The sequence below is a fragment of the Schistosoma mansoni genome, chromosome W (assembly GCF_000237925.1).
Source record: "Schistosoma mansoni strain Puerto Rico chromosome W, complete genome".
Taxonomy (NCBI): Eukaryota; Metazoa; Platyhelminthes; class Trematoda; order Strigeidida; family Schistosomatidae; genus Schistosoma; species Schistosoma mansoni.
Window position 1 is genome coordinate 54,636,331 of NC_031502.1, and position 19,743 is coordinate 54,656,073.

At 37.2% G+C, this 19,743-nt stretch overlaps 1 protein-coding gene across 1 annotated transcript; it reads right to left on the reverse strand.

The window, feature by feature from the left end:
- Window positions 1-17,440: 17,440 nt before the first annotated feature.
- On the reverse strand, window positions 17,441-19,596 carry Smp_173120 (phosphatidic acid phosphatase type 2-related). The gene is made up of 2 exons (XM_018790185.1): window positions 19,204-19,596; window positions 17,441-18,103 (listed from the first exon to the last, which is right to left on the reverse strand). Exons 1-2 carry the CDS (start codon window positions 19,565-19,567, stop codon window positions 17,889-17,891), a joined length of 579 nt encoding a protein of 192 aa, XP_018655554.1. The 5' UTR covers window positions 19,568-19,596; the 3' UTR covers window positions 17,441-17,888.
- Between the last annotated feature and the right edge of the window lie 147 nt (window positions 19,597-19,743).

The window sequence follows — 19,743 nt, forward strand, 5'->3', positions numbered from 1 at the left end:
CTTGGGCATTGCGGTCACGCTCTCAGGTCATTAAGACCACCTCTAACCCAATTTCCTTTTCAGGTACCTCTAGAAGAACCCTTCCACGGTGTGGGCAACCGGGAAGTGATAACTGCCCTCATACCTCTAACAGCACTGAAGACCACTGTATTCATATTATGTTACGATATTATATTATGAATAACATTTGGTTCAGACGTTAACTCGCGGAGATTTAGGAAAAATACCGAACTAGACAACCGAAGAGATAAATACAACAACAACGACAGTCAAAGAAACTATGGATTACCTTACTGTTGAAGATAAAATAAAAATAGAAATTACTAGTGTGGTTGGACATTTGATGTGGCTAAAACATAAAACTTAAGTATTCAACTTTGATTCCTTCTGCATAACACTTCAGATGTGGACACATTTCAGTAGTAGTGAAGAAACTGAAATATTTACCATACACTTATACTGTCGCAACCACTTTGGTACCTGTTCACTTGTCCCCTCTAACAAGATAATAACCAATACTTCTACATTCACATGAAAATTGGTGAACGTAGTGAGAGATATAACAATAGTTTGGAGTCGTTAGGGACTTTTGTAAAGCATGGACTTTGATTTTGTTTTTGGTTCTATAATGAGCATGGTGTTTGCCTATTCAAATCATTGTTTTAAAATCAGGTTATTCAATTCAGCTGTGAATGATGGAGCAGTGTAGATACTAGAAGCGTAGGATGTCTTTACATACTGCGTCCAATTCATGAGTATGTGAGTTAGCATCCTTTCGTCAATAACGTTTCATTTCGCAGCTTTGTTTAGTTCCTATAAGTATCAGTTATACAAATACGGTCGGTTCTACCCATCTGACTCTAAACCAAACTACTGTTGTGCGGGACTGCACAACATGTATGAGGATTCCGAAACTGCATTCTTCACTTGGACCTCTTTCAGAAATAAATAGTTTGATTAAACTATCTTGTCTTCAAACAATACGTATATCTAATAAAGTAAGCTAGTTATTATTCCTTTATTCAAACGTATTATTAGAGAGATTAATAAGGGTATGAACTGTCTTCATTTAATAGGAAATTCATATCATCAAATTTCTTACTTAAGACATTGATATCATCCATAATCCGTTGACCAAAGCAAATATTTCCGATAAAACCTTCAGCTAAATTTTCAAAAAATTATGACACAAACAAGTCAACCAACAGAGACGATAATCCAGTTGGTGTCACCATCTTGAAACATCGACTTCGGTGGCTTGGACATGTTCTACGGATGTCGTCTCAGAGAATGCCACATCATGCATTATTTGCCGATGCTGAGACTGGCTGGGAAAAGCGGAGGAATGGTTAGTGTATGACATGGTGTCGTGGTATGAATGAAAGCTGAAAAGGGCTGGCTTCTGTTGGTCCTTCGCGACTCCCTGGTTGGGGTCCGAGAGATGGTGCAACACAGTGACTAGAGACATTATCAGATATGTTTCAGAATAGAAGCCAGTGGCGATCCTGCTGTAACCTTCTTTTACTTTCTTCATAAAGAGTGGTTATAATTTTCTTAACTAAAAGAGATCTTCTTGGTTGTACATTTCCGTTTCCCGCATGATTACTCTTACTTTATATATATACATGCATCTTACCCCTTTTCTCTTCCCATTCTCATTGTTTTGTGTGGAGCATATATATCTGGTGCCCCCTTGTACAAATATTTATGTGTTTAAATAAATAATTAAATAAATGCGATAGATCTGAAGTATAACTTTGTCTTCTAGTTATACTGTGGTGCATGCTACTTATTCTGACAGATATAATTAGTATGTAACACCAATCGGAAGTGGAATGCCTTCCAGAAGAAGATTAAGAAGATCGAACTGAAGAGAATAGGAAGGGAAAGAGAGAGCAATTGTAATAACAACAGAATTGAAAGAATGATGAAGCATGTAAAGGAACACTTAGGGAAGATGTTCGAATAATGTATTCAATGTATGGTGAACTGAATTCCCATACCTGAGTTCTCATTCATTAAGATACTGTTGAAGTTCATTATGTAGATGAAATAGTCTAAGCAATGAATACTGACAGTAAGATTTGAGATGAAAAACAAGTACCAACAGACTGGAAAAAAGGACTTCTGATCAAGATACCAAAGAAAAGAGACCTCAGCAAGTGCGATAACTACAGGGGCATCACTAATCTCTCAATATCAGGAAAAGTCTTCAACAGGGTATTGTTAAACAGAATGAAGGATTCCGTAGACTTCCAACTTCGAGATCAACAAGCTGGATTCTGTGAGGATCGATCGTGTACAGACCAAATCGCAACTCTACGGATCATTGTGGAACAATTAATTGAATGGAATTCAACACTCTACATCAACTTCATTGACTATGAGAAAGCATTTGATAGCGTGGACAGGACGACACTATGGAGGCTTCTTCGACACTACGGCATCCCTGAGAAGTTATTCAATATCATACGGAACTCCTATGATGGACTAAACTGCCAAATCGTCCACGGAGGACAACTCACCGACTCATTCGAGGTAAAGACCGTTGTTAGGCAAGGTTGCTTACTCTCACCCTTTCACTTTCTCCTGGTGATCGACTAGATCATGAAGACGTCAACAACTGGAGGAAAGCAGGGGATATAGTGGACAGACAGGATGCAGCTGGACGATTTAGACTTCGCGGATGATCTGGCTCTTCTATCACACATGCAACACCAAATGCAGGAGATGAAGACCAGTTTAGCAGCAGCCTCAGCAGCAGTAGGTCTCAATATAAACGAAGGGAAAAGCAAGACTCTCCGATGCAATGCAACATGTACCAATCAAATCAAACTTGATGGAGAGGCTTTGGAAGATGTGGAAACCTTTACATATCTGGGCAGCATCATTGATGAACACAGTGGATCAGATGCAGATATGAGGGCGAGGATTGGCAAAGCAAGAGCAGCATATTTACAACTGAAGAACATCTGGAACTCAAAACAATTGTCAACCAACACCAAGATTAGAATTTTCAATACAAATGTCAAGACAGTTCTAATGTATGGAGCGGAGACGTGGAGAACTACGAAAGACATTATTCAGAAGATACTGGTGTTTATTAACAGTTGTCTACGCAAGATACTTCGGATCTGATGGCCAGACACTATCAGCAACAATCTACTGTGGGAGACAACAAACCAGATTCCATCCAGTAGAGGAAGAAATCAGGAAGAAGTGCTGGAAGTGGATAGGACACACATTGAGGAAATCACCTAACTGCGTCACAAGACAAGCCCTCACATGGAATCCTGAAGGTCAAAGGAGAAGAGGAATAGCAAAGAACACATTACGCCGAGAAACTGAGACAGATATGAGAAGAATGAACAAAAGTTGGACAGAACTAGAAAAGGAAACCCAGGACAGAGTGGGTTGGAGAATGCTGGTCGTCGGCCTATGCTCCATTGGGAGTAACAGGCGTAAGTAAGTAAGTAAGTAATGAATGAATGAATACTGACTAGTACAGTTCGAATTTCGTTGGTTTTACTCCATCAGTTTGTTTATGTGAAATGTGTCAATTTGACCTGATACATTATTTGCGTCAAGTACTATGTTATATAAGACCTATAGTTTAATTTTAAATGATTGATATCATATATAGCAAGATATCATGTCCCATGTCTATTATACTTAAATAAATATATTACTAATTAAGTAGATCTACTACTAATAAGTAGTACTACTTACTATACATGACCTTAAATTCATATAAATTAGGTTATGTAAATTATTAAAATAAACTATTTTTGAAAGGCAAATCAATAAAGGATGGAAAGTGAATGAACTGCCTCATCTAAAACTTGATATTCAAAGGAACAGAATTTGCACTAATCAATATTGATTCTAACAGCAGTATAAACAAACGTAAGAAATAGAACTCCTTTTCTTGAGTTGATCATTAGTGTAGATATTTTCGTGAATAAAATGCTTCTCTTCATGGCTGATACTGTGGTGTATACTACTTATGTTGACAGATATAAGTAGTATGTAACATTAGTCGGAAGTGGTAATACAAGGCTAAGAAGATCAAGTTGAAGAGAATGGAAAAGGAAGTAGAAGTGTTTAGTGAACTTGAAGAATCATACAGAATGTAAAGGATAAATGATTGAAATTTACAAATGAAGTATTCAGCGTATGGTTCTTATAATTTACTAAGATATTCTATTATTTTGTATTAAACAATAAATTGGTGTTCCCGCCTCAGTGTTCGTTCACAACAATACCAGCTGAAAAAATCCCACTGTAAGTTAGGAAGTACTGAGCAGTTATTTCATTGTCATTCGATATTTATCAGCTACATTCACTCCATAAACTTACTCACGTCTATTACCTCTTGTGGAGGATCATAGGCCGCTCACCAGCATTCTCCATCCGATCCTGTCTTGGGCAATCCTTTTCAGTTATTTCCAGTTAACATTCATCCTTTTCATATCGGCTTCTATTTCCCGACGTAATGTAATCTTTGGCCTTCCCCTTTTCCGCTTCCCTTCACCATTCCAAGTTAGGTCTTACCTTGTGATGCAGTTTGGTGATTTCCTCAATGTATGTCCTATCCATTTCAACGTCTTTTACTAATTTCCTCTTCAGATGGAAGCTGGTTTGTCCTCTCCCATAAAACGCTGTTGTTGATAGTATCCGGCCAGTGAATGTTGAGTATTTTGTAGTAAACAACTGTTTATAAATACTTGTACCTTCCTGATGATGGGCGTAGTAGTTCTCCACGTTTCAGCTCCATACACTAGGACTGTCTTGACGTTCGTATTGAAGTTTCTGACTTTGAAATTAGTTGATAGTTGTTTTGAGTTCCATATGTTCTTCAATTGTAGAAATGCTGCCCTCGCTTTGCCAATCCTCGCCTTTACATCTGCATCCAATCCTCCTTGTTTACCCTGCAAACTACCAGGAATCAAACTTAGTACCTACAGGTTTTGTGATGAGTACGTTCACCGTTCATTATGCTACTATTTATTTTTAGTAATTTTGATCTGTTATTACTACCAAATATTACTGAATTTTATTCTACATACTGTATGTATTTATAATATTTTTATGTAGTCTCTTATATCTACTTACATTTTTATACGTAGACATGGATAGTGGTGAGCAGTGGAATCCAGGATGCGCGTTTCATCCTATTTGGGACTCGTCAGCTGGATGTACCTGCATCTCAGAGTTGATGTTCATTCTGGGACTCCAACCCACTACCGTTTGCTTCAAACGCCATCACGTTATCCACTTACCAACTGAATCCTCATAACCACCTACTTGTACAATGGGTTAAAGTTTAAATTCACTTGGTATTGTTTTGTTTGAATCTTCCCATCGATGTGTTAGGACTGCAACTGGTCAGTCTCTTATTGGCCATATGTGCATACTGTGCGTATTGCCTCGATATAGCCTTAATTCACAAGCATTATAAGCAGAGATGTTTATTCACTATTAGCCTGATGACCAAATTCATTTATGTGAGTATTTCCAATCAACTTGTTAGTAGATGACATGGACCTAACGAAAGAAAATGAACTCATATTATTTTACTAAAATCTTTTTTCTTACTCTCTATAGGTTAATAAGGAAAACTACATCTATAATGCTTACTTAATTAAGCATTTAGAATATCGTTGAAGCTAAGTAAAGATTTTTAATTGTGAAAATGGATTCTTCTTAGAATTGAAAGGAAATATGTAACTAGGATAGATACGGAAAAGAAATAGGTTAGCTAAAGGTACGTTTATTTCACCCCTCTGTCAACATATTTAACAAATTATTATGATTATTTTATATAGTTTGGATCATGAGTCGATTGAAGCTAAACCACCATCGAAAACCTGGAAGCACTGGACGTCCGTTTCGTCCTATTGTGGGACTCCTCAGCAGTGCGCTTTCACGATCCCGCCTCGCGGGATTCGAAACCAGGACCTACCAGTCTCGCTCCAGAGCACTTAACCGGTAGACCACTGAGCCAGCATCCAACTGTGTTGATGTTTAACTTCAACCAATCCACGAAATTGCGCAACCAACTTCCATTGTACTGAGGTAGATACCTGTCTCTACCTGACATGGATTAGCTCCACTGGTCACAACTTCTCTATTAATTATCGACCTATTCACGTTCTATAGCTAAATAATCTATGAATATTATCTTGGAATAGTAGCCTTTTGAAAACATATACATCAATCCCCTAATCGTGAGTCATATTTGAAAAATCACAGCATACCACCCTATCAAACCTCAGAAAAAAAGGCGATATTGTAACCAGGCAAATCTTCATGTATTCAGTTCTTACTGTTCTGAAGCTAATAAGCATTAATTCAGCATAATTACAATATTCCCATTGATATTCATATATTGATTTACCTATATAGTATGATTCTAATTTGATTAAATCAATTTTTCACATTCAACACTTTAAATAATGATATTTCAGTGATCAACTGGGGAATGAGAGATCATTTATCTAAAGGGAACAAATGCCAGGAAAGTCCTATTCACTGCCTTCCTGTGGTATGAATGTTGTTTACGAAAATGAGAGGACGAAAAGTGAATGTCCGGTGCTTTAACCGAGTGGATGGACACGGAAAGTCCACCTAAGGGTGTTGGAAAAACCCTGATTCCAAACCAATGGTGCACATGGGTTCCAGTATCCTGAGAGAAAAAATGGCTTGTGAATCAATCGTTGGTGATCGGCTATCATGGGACTACATCGCCTCACGATGTTCCACTGCCTTGTGGATCAGACCTTTAGGTCAAAGGCTCAGTGTGTGGCACCCTAAGGAAACCACTTGCTTCAGTTTGGTCACCCGGGCAGTATCACAGCCCTCACATAAATCAAATAAGATTTGTGCGTCGCATATGTATTCGGTGCCACTTTGTACCAATATTTATGTGTTTAAATAAATAAATAAATAAATAATTTCCCTTAAGTTATTCACTACTACTAAAATCGTTTTAAATAGTTCAAAAGAATCTATCCTTCATATTTATTTTCTATTTATCTCTCTCTATCTCTTTCTCTCTCTTTATCCCTTTGTACCTTTGTCTCTTAGTCTCTAGACTATGGATGATTTCACATTGGAATCATGTGATGATGAACAAAGACTAATTTTTTATTGATAAATGACTTTTTTTGTATATTACCAAATCCATCTATTAGAATAGATCAATACGGTAAAGAGGTGAACATTTTGTCATTTTCAAATGTCCTTGATGTGATATTTGAAATGATTTATTGATTGATTCATTATGTAATAAAGCCAAAAGAAGGAAAGAAAGAAAGGTAATAGTCTATAGTAGTAACACAGTACTGGGTATCTTTTTTATGAAAATCCAGTGTTATAAATAACCTTTATTACAAGAAAATTACTTTGCCAAAACAAGTTATCAGTCAATCAGTCAGTCAGTCACAACGTAGAACTTCGTACGTACGTATATACATCAGTTCGAGTTGCCATAACACATTAACACAGAGATGCAATTGTCGATTCAAATCCCATAGTGGTAGAATTAGTAAGAGTATAAGCAGTAAACCGGAAGATTAGGGTTTGAAGATGTTATTCAAGGAGTATAATCCAATGAAATAAATTTGAAAAGAGAATAAAGAAAGGGGCATGTTGAATTCAGAAGATTAGAATTTGGCAGAACACAAAGAGTGGATGCACCTTCGTCATTGCAGACGATTTTGAGCCATGTCAACAAGTTATGCAATACTGTGATCTACAATGTAACTTTCGTAGGTCGTAATTGATCCGAGATCAATCTAGTATTCTATTTATTTTATACGCGATCGCATTAACTTAATGAAGCAACTTTACAATGTAATTTTTTTGTCTTTCAAACTTTTCATATTCTATCGGAATCAATAATTTTTCTATTGTTTCACTTGAATCTTCCGATCAATGTTTAGGACTGAAATTGATCAGTCTCTCATTGGTATATGTGCATATTGTGCGTATTTCCTCGATATTGTTTTAATTCACAAGCAATATAAGCAAAGATGGATAGTGGCTAGCAGGACGAAACGTGCGTCCTGGATTCCATTGCTCGACACTATCCATCTTTGCTTATAATGCTTGTGACTTTAGGCTATATCAAGGCAATATGAACAGTATACACATATGCCAATAAGAGACTGACCAGTTTCAGTCCTAAACCTCAATGGGAAGATTCAAACAAAAAATACTAAGTGAATTTAAACTTCACCTAATTGTACAAGCAGGTGGTTATGAGGACTTAGTTGCTAAGTGGAAAACGTGATGGCGTTTGAAGCGAACGGTAGTGGGTTCGAGTCCTAGTATGAACATCAACTCTGAGATGCAGGTACATCCAGCTGACGAGTCGCAGTTAGGATGAAACACGCGTCCTGGATTCCACTGCTGGCCACTATCCATCTTTGCTTATTAAGTTATAATTTTTGCCTGTTCCTCTGAACGGTAAATAAATGTTCACCTAGGTGACTTATCAGTCTGTGATATATGGCTTAATTATTATTATTACGTATTATTCCTTTATAATCTAAACATCTTTTTTTATAGAAGGCGCTTATTTCTTGTTTCCCATGAATTGGTGATATTTAATGAATGATTAATTAAGGCAATCATTCATAATACAGGTTATTCATTGTTTGGTCTAGTCGACTTTTAACCATATTGTTTATTTGAAAGATGGTGATCTAATCTGATTGTTTAAACTAATGTTAGACATTCAGATAGAAGAATATTTTGTTGCGATGGTGATTGATTAGCTCTTAAAGATCAAATGATAGTGGTTAATTGGGAAATTTTTGAATAGTGGTACTTTCTTTTAGTTGAGATCATGAATCAATTGAAGCCAGACCAGCAGGGAAAACCTAGAAGCACTGGACGGCCGTTTCGTCCTATTGTGGGACTCCTCAGCAGTGCGAATCCACGATCCCGCTTCACGAGATTGGAACCTAGGACCTATCAGTCTCGCGCGCGAGCGCTTCCAGGTTTTCCATGGTGATCTTGCTTCAGTTGATTCATGATCTCAACTATAACATTACTAACATCTCCACAAACCCCCCTTCTGATGATAATCATATGCTCACTAGTGACTGACTTCATGAGATATTTCCTGAAGTTATAGTTAGAAGCAGTGACCAGTGGAGTACAACGATTGGTGATTTGTTTAAGACTCAGTACCTTAGTAGATAACGCGATGGCAATTGAAGCGAACGGTACTGGCCTCGAGTCCCAGAGTTAATATCAACTCTGAGATACAGGTACATCCAGCTGACGAGTCTCAAATAGGATGAAACGCGCATCCTGGATTCCACTGCTGGCCAATATCCATCATTGCTCATAATTTGTTCACTGTTTTGAACTGACCATTCTACTTAAACTAAATAAGATATAATGTTAATAATACTAGTGAAAATTATACACAGAAACTAAAGTGTTTTAAAAATTTTTCAGTGCAACGAAATGATAATCAGCAACACAATCAAATTGAATAATACTTAGCTTCATAATCAATTACTTAATGGTTGGCGTTTATTTAGCGAGTTGGTTTTCTACGGGATAGGGTTGCTAACCCTACGCTCAACCCTCTTCCATTATCCAGACTTGGGACCGGCAGTAGCCCCTCGGAGGAGCTACAAGCGGAGTTTTCATGATCAATGAATGTATCAATTATTCGTTGGTTACAGTCACTATAAATAAAAATAAAGTAGAACCTAGTTGATTTCATAATTCACAGTTTATTTTTTAAATTCAAGTTATTTTAAATGACGCCAGTGAACAGTTTTATGTTCTGGAATTTTTTTAAATACAAACTTGATTGTCGACAGAAAAAAACATTCAGTTTTAAAATCGTGTTTTTTTTAGATTTTTAATGGCTTTATTCAATATTATATTTTCAGTAGAATATAGAATTCTCAGGTTAGCGTTTTTTTAGCGAGTTGGTTTTCTACAGGATGGGGTCGCTAACCCCATACCCAACCCTCCTCCTTTACCTGGGCTTGGGACCGACAGTAACTCTAGAAGAGCTACAGGCGGAGTTATTAACAGCTGTCTACGCAAGATACTTCGGATCTGATGGCCAGACACTATCAGCAACAATCTACTGTGGGAGACAACAAACCAGATTCCATCCAGTAGAGGAAGAAATCAGGAAGAAGTGCTGGAAGTGGATAGGACACACATTGAGGAAATCACCTAACTGTGTCACAAGACAAGCCCTCACATGGAATCCTGAAGGTCAAAGGAGAAGAGGAATAGCAAAGAACAATTACGCCGAGAAACTGAGACAGATATGAGAAGAATGAACAAAAGTTGGACAGAACTAGAAAAGGAAACCCAGGACAGAGTGGGTTGGAGAATGCTGGTCGTCGGCCTATGCTCCATTGGGAGTAACAGGCGTTAACAATTAACAATAACAATAGAATTCTCAGCGCAATCTATTTCAAAAAGTTTCCGTTTCTTATTTCTTGGTCGATCCTGACGATAAATATTGAGTGATCACCAGTTCGAAGTTAGCAGTCCAGTCAATCGACATCTTAATAATAATGTACATCCTTTTCAATGTATATTGCCAGAAACTACGATATTTCTGATTGGACCTTTCGCAACTTGTACAACGAAGGGTTGTACACTTTTCACAAAGTTGACCCTGAATAGGTTATGCAATTAATTGACATGATGATGTATTAAATAAACAGAATTAGATAATTGAAATCATGAGTCAGTTGAAGCTAGACCACCATCGAAAACCTGGAAGCACTGAACGGCCGTTTCGTCCTATTACGGGACTCCTCAGTAGTGCGCATCCACGATCCTGCACTCGCGAGATTCGAATCCAGGACCTACCAGTCTCGCGCCAGAGCACTTAGCCGATAGACCACTGAGCAGGTTGTTGAAATATCTAGATAGCAGGAACAGATAGCCCAGACATTCAAACAAGCCGCCAATAGGATTATTTACGCATGTATATTTTAATACTTAATCTTGTGATATTCATATTTATACAATTCTATGTCCCCTTATGCTTGTGGGATTTTTTTTTATTATTTTATTTGAATATGTAAATTATAAACAAAAGAATTGTGTCTACATGATTACCGAGTCACTTGAGACATACCAGCACTAGCTCTTTAAAAACTATGCGAACAGTTCGAACTTAACAGTATTTTAGAGAACAGAATGATGAAAGAAACTAAACAGGAAAATAAGAAAGATCTGCAATAACATGTAAAGAAACGAACTTGAAATATGTGAGTTAAAACGAGATAAAGTTGCAGATATGATTGAACTACTTATTATTGACAAGTAGTTAGTTAAGTATACTTAAAAAAGGAATGAAGTTATAATGGAATATACTATGACTGATTACCTGAAATAGACAATCCGTATAGTGAAACTGAGAGATTTTTTCAAGTAGTGGTGGTCTATGAGTCAAGTGTTCTGGCGCAAGACTGGTAGGTCCTGGGTTCGAATCTCGCGAGGCGTGATCGTGATTGCGCACTGCTGAGGAGTCGCACAATAGGACGAGACGGCCGTCCAGTTATTCCAGGTTTTCGATGGTGGTCTAGCTTCAAATAACTCAAGATTTCAACTATACATTATATGAAATAGACATTTTCTAATTCACAGACTTAAAACACCGCGCTGAAATGAATGCATTTCCCCATGAGTATTTTGTTTTTTAGTTCAGTATTAATACTCTTAATAAACTATAAAAAAATCGATATTACCAAATCCAGTGAATAGGCCATATGAATGTGAACAAAACACTGAAAGCGAATCACTCAAATTCTATCTTTACATTGCCTATGAAAACTGTCCCCTCTCCATTTTTTTCTTGTTCACTACAGTATTATTACCATTACTTAATTACGCTTGCTACTCCCAATGGAGCATAGACCGCCGACCAGCAATCTCCAATCCACTCTGTCCTGGCCCTTCCTTTCTAGTTCTATCCAATTCTTGTTCATTCTATATAAGAACTCTCGTCTAAATTAGAACGAATAGTTTCACAGTATTTGAGCGCCGAGTTGATGTAAGACATTAAATAGGAATAATATATTTGTAAAATCTCAGCGAATGAATTTGTAGTAAATCCAACGTTTCGCCTGGCAATCTGGTCCAAGCTTTTTCAAGGAATTATAATCAAACATTAAAATTATCGAATATAAATAGGTACATGGTTCTCCGAGTTCATTATACACTGAATAGGTCATCCAATCAATGTTAACAAAAAGTCTAAACTAGGTATGTTTAAGAGATATGTGATGTGAAGTGATGAGTGTTCATTCTTCTCATGTCTATCTCCGTTTCTAGGTGTAATGTGTTCTTTGGTCTTCCTCTTCTCCTTTGACCTTCAGGATTCCATGTGAGGAATTGTTTTGTGATGCAACTGGGTGATTTCCTCAATGTGTGTTCTATCCACTTCCAGCGCTTCCTCCTGATTTCTTCCTCCGCTGGGTGAATCTGGTTTGTTCTCTCCCACAGTAGATTGTTGCTGATAGTGTCTGACCAACGGATCAGAAGTATTTTGCGTAGACAACTGTTAATAAACACCAGTATCTTCTGGATGATGGCTTTCGTAATTCTCCACATCTCCGCCCCATACAGTAGAACTGTCTTGACATTTGTATTGAAAATTCTAATCTTGGTGTTGGTTGACAATTGTTTTGAGTTCCAGATGTTCTTCAGTTGTAAATATGCTGCTCTTGCTTTGCTATAGTAATTGAAATTTCGAAGTTTTTTGATAAATAATAGAGCTCATAAATTCCAGTTGAAACGTTTCTCTTCTAAAATTCACATATTCTTAACCAGAAGCTTAAAAAAACAATAAAAATTTATCAAGAAAGTTCTCATAGATTTAAAGTTGGAATAAATATTCAATAAAAAATTGGCGCCTGAAAAAAAAAACTCATCAGAATTATGTTGTATACATTGAGAAATTCTAATTGTTAACAGATAAGAGTTTGGTGGGTTTTTATATCACCAATAGACTATCTTAAAGTTCAAGTCCATCGCACAAGTAAGTGGCTATCAGGACTCAGTGGCCGAGTGGATAAAGCGATGGCGTTTGAAGCGATAGGTACTCGGTTTGAGTCCGAGAGTGAACATCAACTCTGAGATGCAGATACATCCAGCTGACAAGTCCCAAATAGGATGAAACGCGCATCCTGGATTCCACTGCTAGCCACTATCCATCTTTGCTTACAATATCTTAAAGTTCTTCTGATGAATTACTTATTGAAACACATAAATATTGGTACAAGGAGGCACCGAACTATATGAGGACTGGAATACTTACCGGGCACCCAAACCAAAGCAGGTGATTTTCTTAGAGAGTCATACCCCAAGCCTTCGACCTAGAGATCTAATCCATAATGCAGTGAAGCAACGTCGAGATACATTACCATGGTAGTCAATGAGCAAGAATGGGTTCATACACCATCTGCCACAGAAAGATAGTTAGTGTAACTTCCCTGGTAGTGGTTATATTGGCGTGACCATATGAGAGCATTTTGAGAAGGAGAACTGACTCTACCTACTCTCATCCGTACCAGGGTATATGGTGAATTCCTTGAACTAAATATTTTAATCATAAATTGTTTATTTTCATTGGGTTCTTCACTAACCGAAACTTTGACTTCGTGGCTGATCTTCATATATCTGATCGGTATATAGTTGATGTCTGTTCCAATATATCTATTGATTGATGAGCGAACTGGGTGTTCCGTTTTTTTATGTTTTCAACATTTTTCTAGTTGAATTCATTTCTACAATTATCTACATCCACTGAAATAAACGGAAGTAATTTTTTTAGGGTTCAATAGCTGATTCATACAATGCAACAATAACGAAGCTGGAGCCTCTTGAGCTATAACTCTTTTCCTGTCTTATGGTTTAAATCACGAGCCGACCTTAGTTAGACCATTATTGGAAACCTGAAAGCAATAAAAGGCCGTTTAATCTTAATACGGGATATCTCTGCAGTCTACATCCACGACCTCAAAGCAGGGACTTGAACCCAGTAGCTTAAAACTCGCACAACTAACCTAAGATACTTAGCTAACAACCAATGATAATAACGAATTGATTTTGTTGCAGATACAGAGAAACTTAAGTACTATTAGCATTAATCATTTTAACTGAAAATTATGAGATACTTTATCACAGTTGATCTATGGTCATTTTAGCTGAGTTTCTGGGTAGTTTAATGACGAAGTTTTCATTGCCCTCCTGGATAACATCATCAGCATTAAATCTAGAAGGAAGTGAATGATTTCGATTTTACCGCATATGACTGACAGCATATTATTTCGATCATGATGATTAAGACCAACGAGAGCACGGAACGAAACTCTACCTACATCATCCATCTGAGCTACAAATCTTCTCAACCATCTCAGATCTACAATCATGCTTAGTTTGATTAAGATAAGCGAGATAAATGAATAAATTGAATATTTTACCGAAAGTTGTTTTAATATTAGTCCTAATAAACCACAAACTAATGGAATTTAAGCAAGGATACTAAACTTATAAATCTTATCAAATGCTTAGTGGCCATTCTATCATTGTCCTATAGCTTCGAGGGGCTAACTAATGACAAATCTAAACCCATCCTATTAACAGTAGCGTTTATGGTTAGCTGACTAAGTAATTTTAAGACTGAATAATAAATCTAAGGCAAGTGTGAGAACAAAGAGATGTTACTGCCTTAAAGATCCCGATTATTATACCTTGTGGAATCATGAGTGCACATTATTGTATATTTCCATATTAGTATGCAACAGCAGTAGTATAACCCCAGAATCACGTTGCAACCTCCTTGTTAACACTTCACGTATCACTTCTGCCGGGTTACCAATTCTTCATCTGTATAGCGATAAGGTTAATACTTTTTCATATCCTATATCACTCGCTTCGTGATTGTGTGTCCATTTATCCAGTGAGTTAAGAATAATCATAGGTCAGATTTAGAGCTCAAAGTATCTCACTAATGAAGCACGCACCCATCCTAAGTTTAACCAGAATCCCAAGATACTGTTGTGCAAAGCGTTTCTACCACAAACTGCCCAACGCTCTTTATTTTGAGATAGTTTGGTTATAAGCAGTTGGTGATAAAAAACTATCCACTAACCAATTTGTATTTTTCTGTCAAATAAAATTACAGTTTGATTTCCCATTTACAACAGAATTGGTACTAAGGGCAAAGATGGTTGGTGCCCTACAGTACAACTCAGGATGCGCATTTCGTCTCGTTTGAGACTCGTTAAATGAATTTTCCTGCACCTTAGAGTTAAAGCTCACTCAATGACTCGAACCCAGTGCTGTTTGTTCGAAACGTCATCACGCCATCGATACAGGATATTAAGTGATTCAATGCGCTCCACCAAATTTCCTGCATAATATATCTTTTGCAGCTGAGGCCATTTGTACAACTACTTTCTTTAACTCCCTTATCAAGATAGAGGAAAACAGAGGGGTTTACTAGTAACTTATTACTCCCCGCTTTTTCATAACTCCCAAAGTTTCCACATTTTCCTTACATTTTCTGCCTTTACTAAATCTCAGGGGAAGCACGGAATACAATGGACATTTCAGAATCAATTAGGAGATTTGAACTTCTTAAATGACCTAGCCATCCTATCCCATACACACGAACAAGTGCAGATTAAAACAAGTAGTGTAGCATCAGCTTCTGCATCAATAGGCCTCAACATACACAAAAGAAAAAGCAAAATTCTCACATGCGACACGGCGAACACTAACCCAATAACACTTGATGACGAAACCCTGGAAGATGTAGAATATTTTACGTACCTGTTCAGCAGGATCATCGATGAACAAGAAGGTTCTGATGCAAGGACCGCATTCTTACAATTGAAGAACATATGAAACTCAAAAGGACTGTCTGCAAGCCAATATCAAAGTCACAATCTTCAATAAGAACGTCAATACAGTCCAACTGTACTGAGGTGAGACGTGGAGAACTACTACAACCATCATCAAAAAGGTACAAGTATTTATAAACAGTTGTCTACGCAAGATGCTTCACATCCATTGGCCGGATACCATTAGCAACAGCCTTCTATGGGAGAGGACAGATCAGCTTCCAGCTGAAGAGGAAATCAGGGAAAGACGTTGGAAGTGGATAGGACATACACTGAGGAGATCACCAAACTGGACCACGAGGCAAGCCCTAACCTGGAATCCTGAAGGTAAGAGGTAAAGAGGGAGGTCAAAGAACACTGAGAAATAGAAGCAGATACGAAAAGGATGGATAACAACTCGAATGGATTGTCCAGGGCAGAGTTGGATGGAGAGTGCTGGTGAGTGACCTATGCTCCTCGATGAGGGGTAACAGGCATAAGTAAGCAGTACTATTTTGATAATGCAAGAACAATGAAATCAGAGAAGATGGACTGATATTTGCAGAAGGAACAGTCAAGATTGAGACAATTGATTGATATTTTGCAAATTAACTGTTTACTGTACAGCTATCAGATTTTAGTGATATATTCTGTAATTTGTGCTTAACTACATTCGATTGTCCCCACTCGTGTTCTCATTCACTACAATATAACTTAATGTTTCAAGTTATTTACTCTGGTCATTATTCTATCCACTTTATATTTGTTTTGCCTGGTTACAAATTTGTGATCATTTTCGTAAACATAGTGAAACTTAAAATATTGTTATCGACGAAGCCGAAGCTTCCCTGATTCCTCCAAGTATGCACTAACAAAGGACAATATAGATGAATTATGTCTTCTATCCTGTAGCATATAGCATCAGATCCATCAGTTTGACATCAATTACAATTTTCTGACAACCCACATGAAGAAATTTCACAGACTATTTGTCTACGCGCAATTGAAGCTTCTGTGACGTAAAGTAAGTTAACGTTTATACCTTTCGGAACCGTAGTTTGGAGGTAAATTAGCTGCTTCTCTTTCTTAACTATTATACAATAAGAAATTATAGCTTGTTGGGGATGTCAAATCCCCAGAACTTACTTGGTAAATGGCTTAATTTTGTAATTTTATTTTGAAAATTTGAATTTCTTTGTTTTCGCGCCAAAGGCGCTCTTTTCACCTTCAAGTCGTATTTTCCACTTGTAAAATATCTTAAATGCTATTGGTTCGTTGTATCTTTGAGTGTGCTATTTTGTAATGCTGCCCAAGGACAATTTATCGCTGTATATATACGTTTGAGTTTGATTTGCTTGTACTCGGCTGCTTACGGAATATATATTCCCCTACTTCGCCTTGGACGTCTTCCTCTAGTTAGCGGGGCCTGGGACGTCGGATTAGATTAGTTTATCGTGTCACTGTGTCACCGTCCTTCGTTGGTTTACCGAGAAAATCGAATTAGCTCAAGCATATCACAGCTCTTCAGCGAAACAATAGAAGTCTTTGATCAGAAAGTAATGCTTTATTTTCTATAAAAAACAAAAGGCTAAATCACAGGAAAAGTTGGGATGGTAAAATAAAAGTAATACATATTATCTTGAGTAATCACAAAAGGCAATCGGTATATTTGATGCTTTCAATAAAAAAAAAATGTAGAAAGATAAGTATTTTGGTGAAAAAGAAAATAGGAACCTAAGGATCTGATTGCACAATCAATCGTATTTGTATAGTTTCTTTCTTTTATTGTTCATTAAGACAGAGAAGGTAATTGCACAAACACTAACAGATACACACACACAAACATACACAGAGAAATGAATTTGAATGAAGATGTAAAATATTGTTTATACATTCACCATTAACCTCTGCCTAATGTTAATTTAACGTTGTTTCCGCCGCCGTTTCCACGATACATACACACACACACACAGATACACATTTGCCTAACTGATCCATTTATTTATCATTCAATTGTATAATTAACCAATATTCTATATAACCTAATGTATAACCGGCTAGAATATCAATAAAATGATGACGATGCATTGCATAACGTGAATAACATACAATTAAATTCCAAAATAATAGTAACAATATTAACCATAATGTAGATGTAGATAGCCAAAGATGAGAAATTAAAAAGAATAACATTGTTGATCGACTAGCATGACCTAAATTTAATGAGGGAAAAGAAAGGGGAAACATTAAACAGGAATGATCAACATAAATTAAGTATATTTTTATCAGAAGGGGTTTGGTGGAGATTTTAGTAATTTTATAGGGTTGAGATCATGAGTCAATTGAAGCTAGATCACCATGGAAAACCTGAAAGCACTGAACGGCCGTTTCGTCTGGTCCTGAGTTTGAATTTCGTGAGGCGGGATGGTGGATGCGCGCTGTTGAGGAGTACTATAATAGGACGAAACGGCCGTCCAGTGCTTCCAGGTTTTCCATGGTGGTCTAGCTTCAATTGACTGATGATCTCAATTCTATAAGTATATTTTTATTTATCCGAACAGAAGGAGACCCTGAATACACATTTGTCACACTTCATTCGATTTGTGTGTGGTGGAATACTTACCGGGCACCTAGATCGAAGCAGGTAGTTTTCTTAGGGAGTCACATCCGGAGCTTTTGATTTAGAGGTTTAATCCACAAGGCAGTAGAGCATCGTGAGGAGATGCAGTCCCATGGTAGCCAGTGACCAATGATTGTTTCATACGTCAATTGTTCCCTCAGGATACTGGAGCCCATGTGCACCATTGGTTTGGAATCAGGGTTTTCTAAATCCCCTAGGTGGACTTACCATGTCCACCAACCCGGTTAAAGCGCCGGACATTCACTTTTCGTCCTCTCAATTTCGTAAACAACAGTGATACCACGAGAAGGTAGTGAGTAGGACTTCCTTAGCAGAGGCTATATACGCGTGGCCATGTGAGAGCATTTGTAGAGGGAGAGCGGACTCTCCCCACTCTCGGACGTACAAGAGCATTTTGGGCAGTATAGCTCAGTGGTAGAGCATTCGACTGCACCAGGATTCGAATACGAGATTGAATCGATTGGAGACCAAGTGTTGCAAGAATTAGCACTGTCACTTTTTCCATGCGAAAAACTTGTGGTGTCGAGTTCAAAATAAAATAACAGGACGCAAAATGAATTTCATTCATATTCTGGTTATATAGAAAAAAAAGTCAGATCACATCCTTTTTTCTAAATAAAGATGAAATTGTAAGAAAACATGGGAAAGAATATAATTTAACTCCTTACATACCAGAAGGGAACGACCAAGCATCAATACTAACAGTGAGTAACATATCTGAATCATTATTATCTTTAGGTCTTTGACGTTGAAATATAGATTTAATTAAACCGACCATTATTGCATCGAATAATAAGGCAATAAGTAAACAGAATGGTTTAGCAATTTTTTCATTGACTACAATGCTAGATTGTTGTTCAACAGAAGGATTTCTCCAATTCCATATTGTTCCCAAAGATGAATATGATCTAATACCATGCGCATTATCAATTAACAATGTAATAAGCCAAATTAAAACAAATCCTATCCATAGAACACCATGACCTGTCCATTCCAAGAATAAGCTTAAATGCCTAGTCCATCTTGATGTTGCCATATAGAAATATATATGATTTTGCAAACACCTATACAAAATAACATAGGAATGGTTTATTATAATGGGATAACGAGGTGAACATATTATCAGTAATAATACGAAATACGTGAGCGACGACCAACCAACCAGGAACCTACCTACTCAAGTCTTTGTGATTAAAAGGTCTATGCCCCTTC

Excerpts from the sequence above, each read along its gene's own strand:
- Smp_173120 (XM_018790185.1), bottom strand. The coding sequence starts at position 19,567 with ATGGCAACATCAAGATGGACTAGGCATTTAAGCTTATTCTTGGAATGG. Across the intron at positions 18,104-19,203 it reads TGCTTGGTCGTTCCCTTCTG|GTCATGCTAGTCGATCAACA; the intron begins GTATGTAAGGAG and ends CATTAAATTTAG.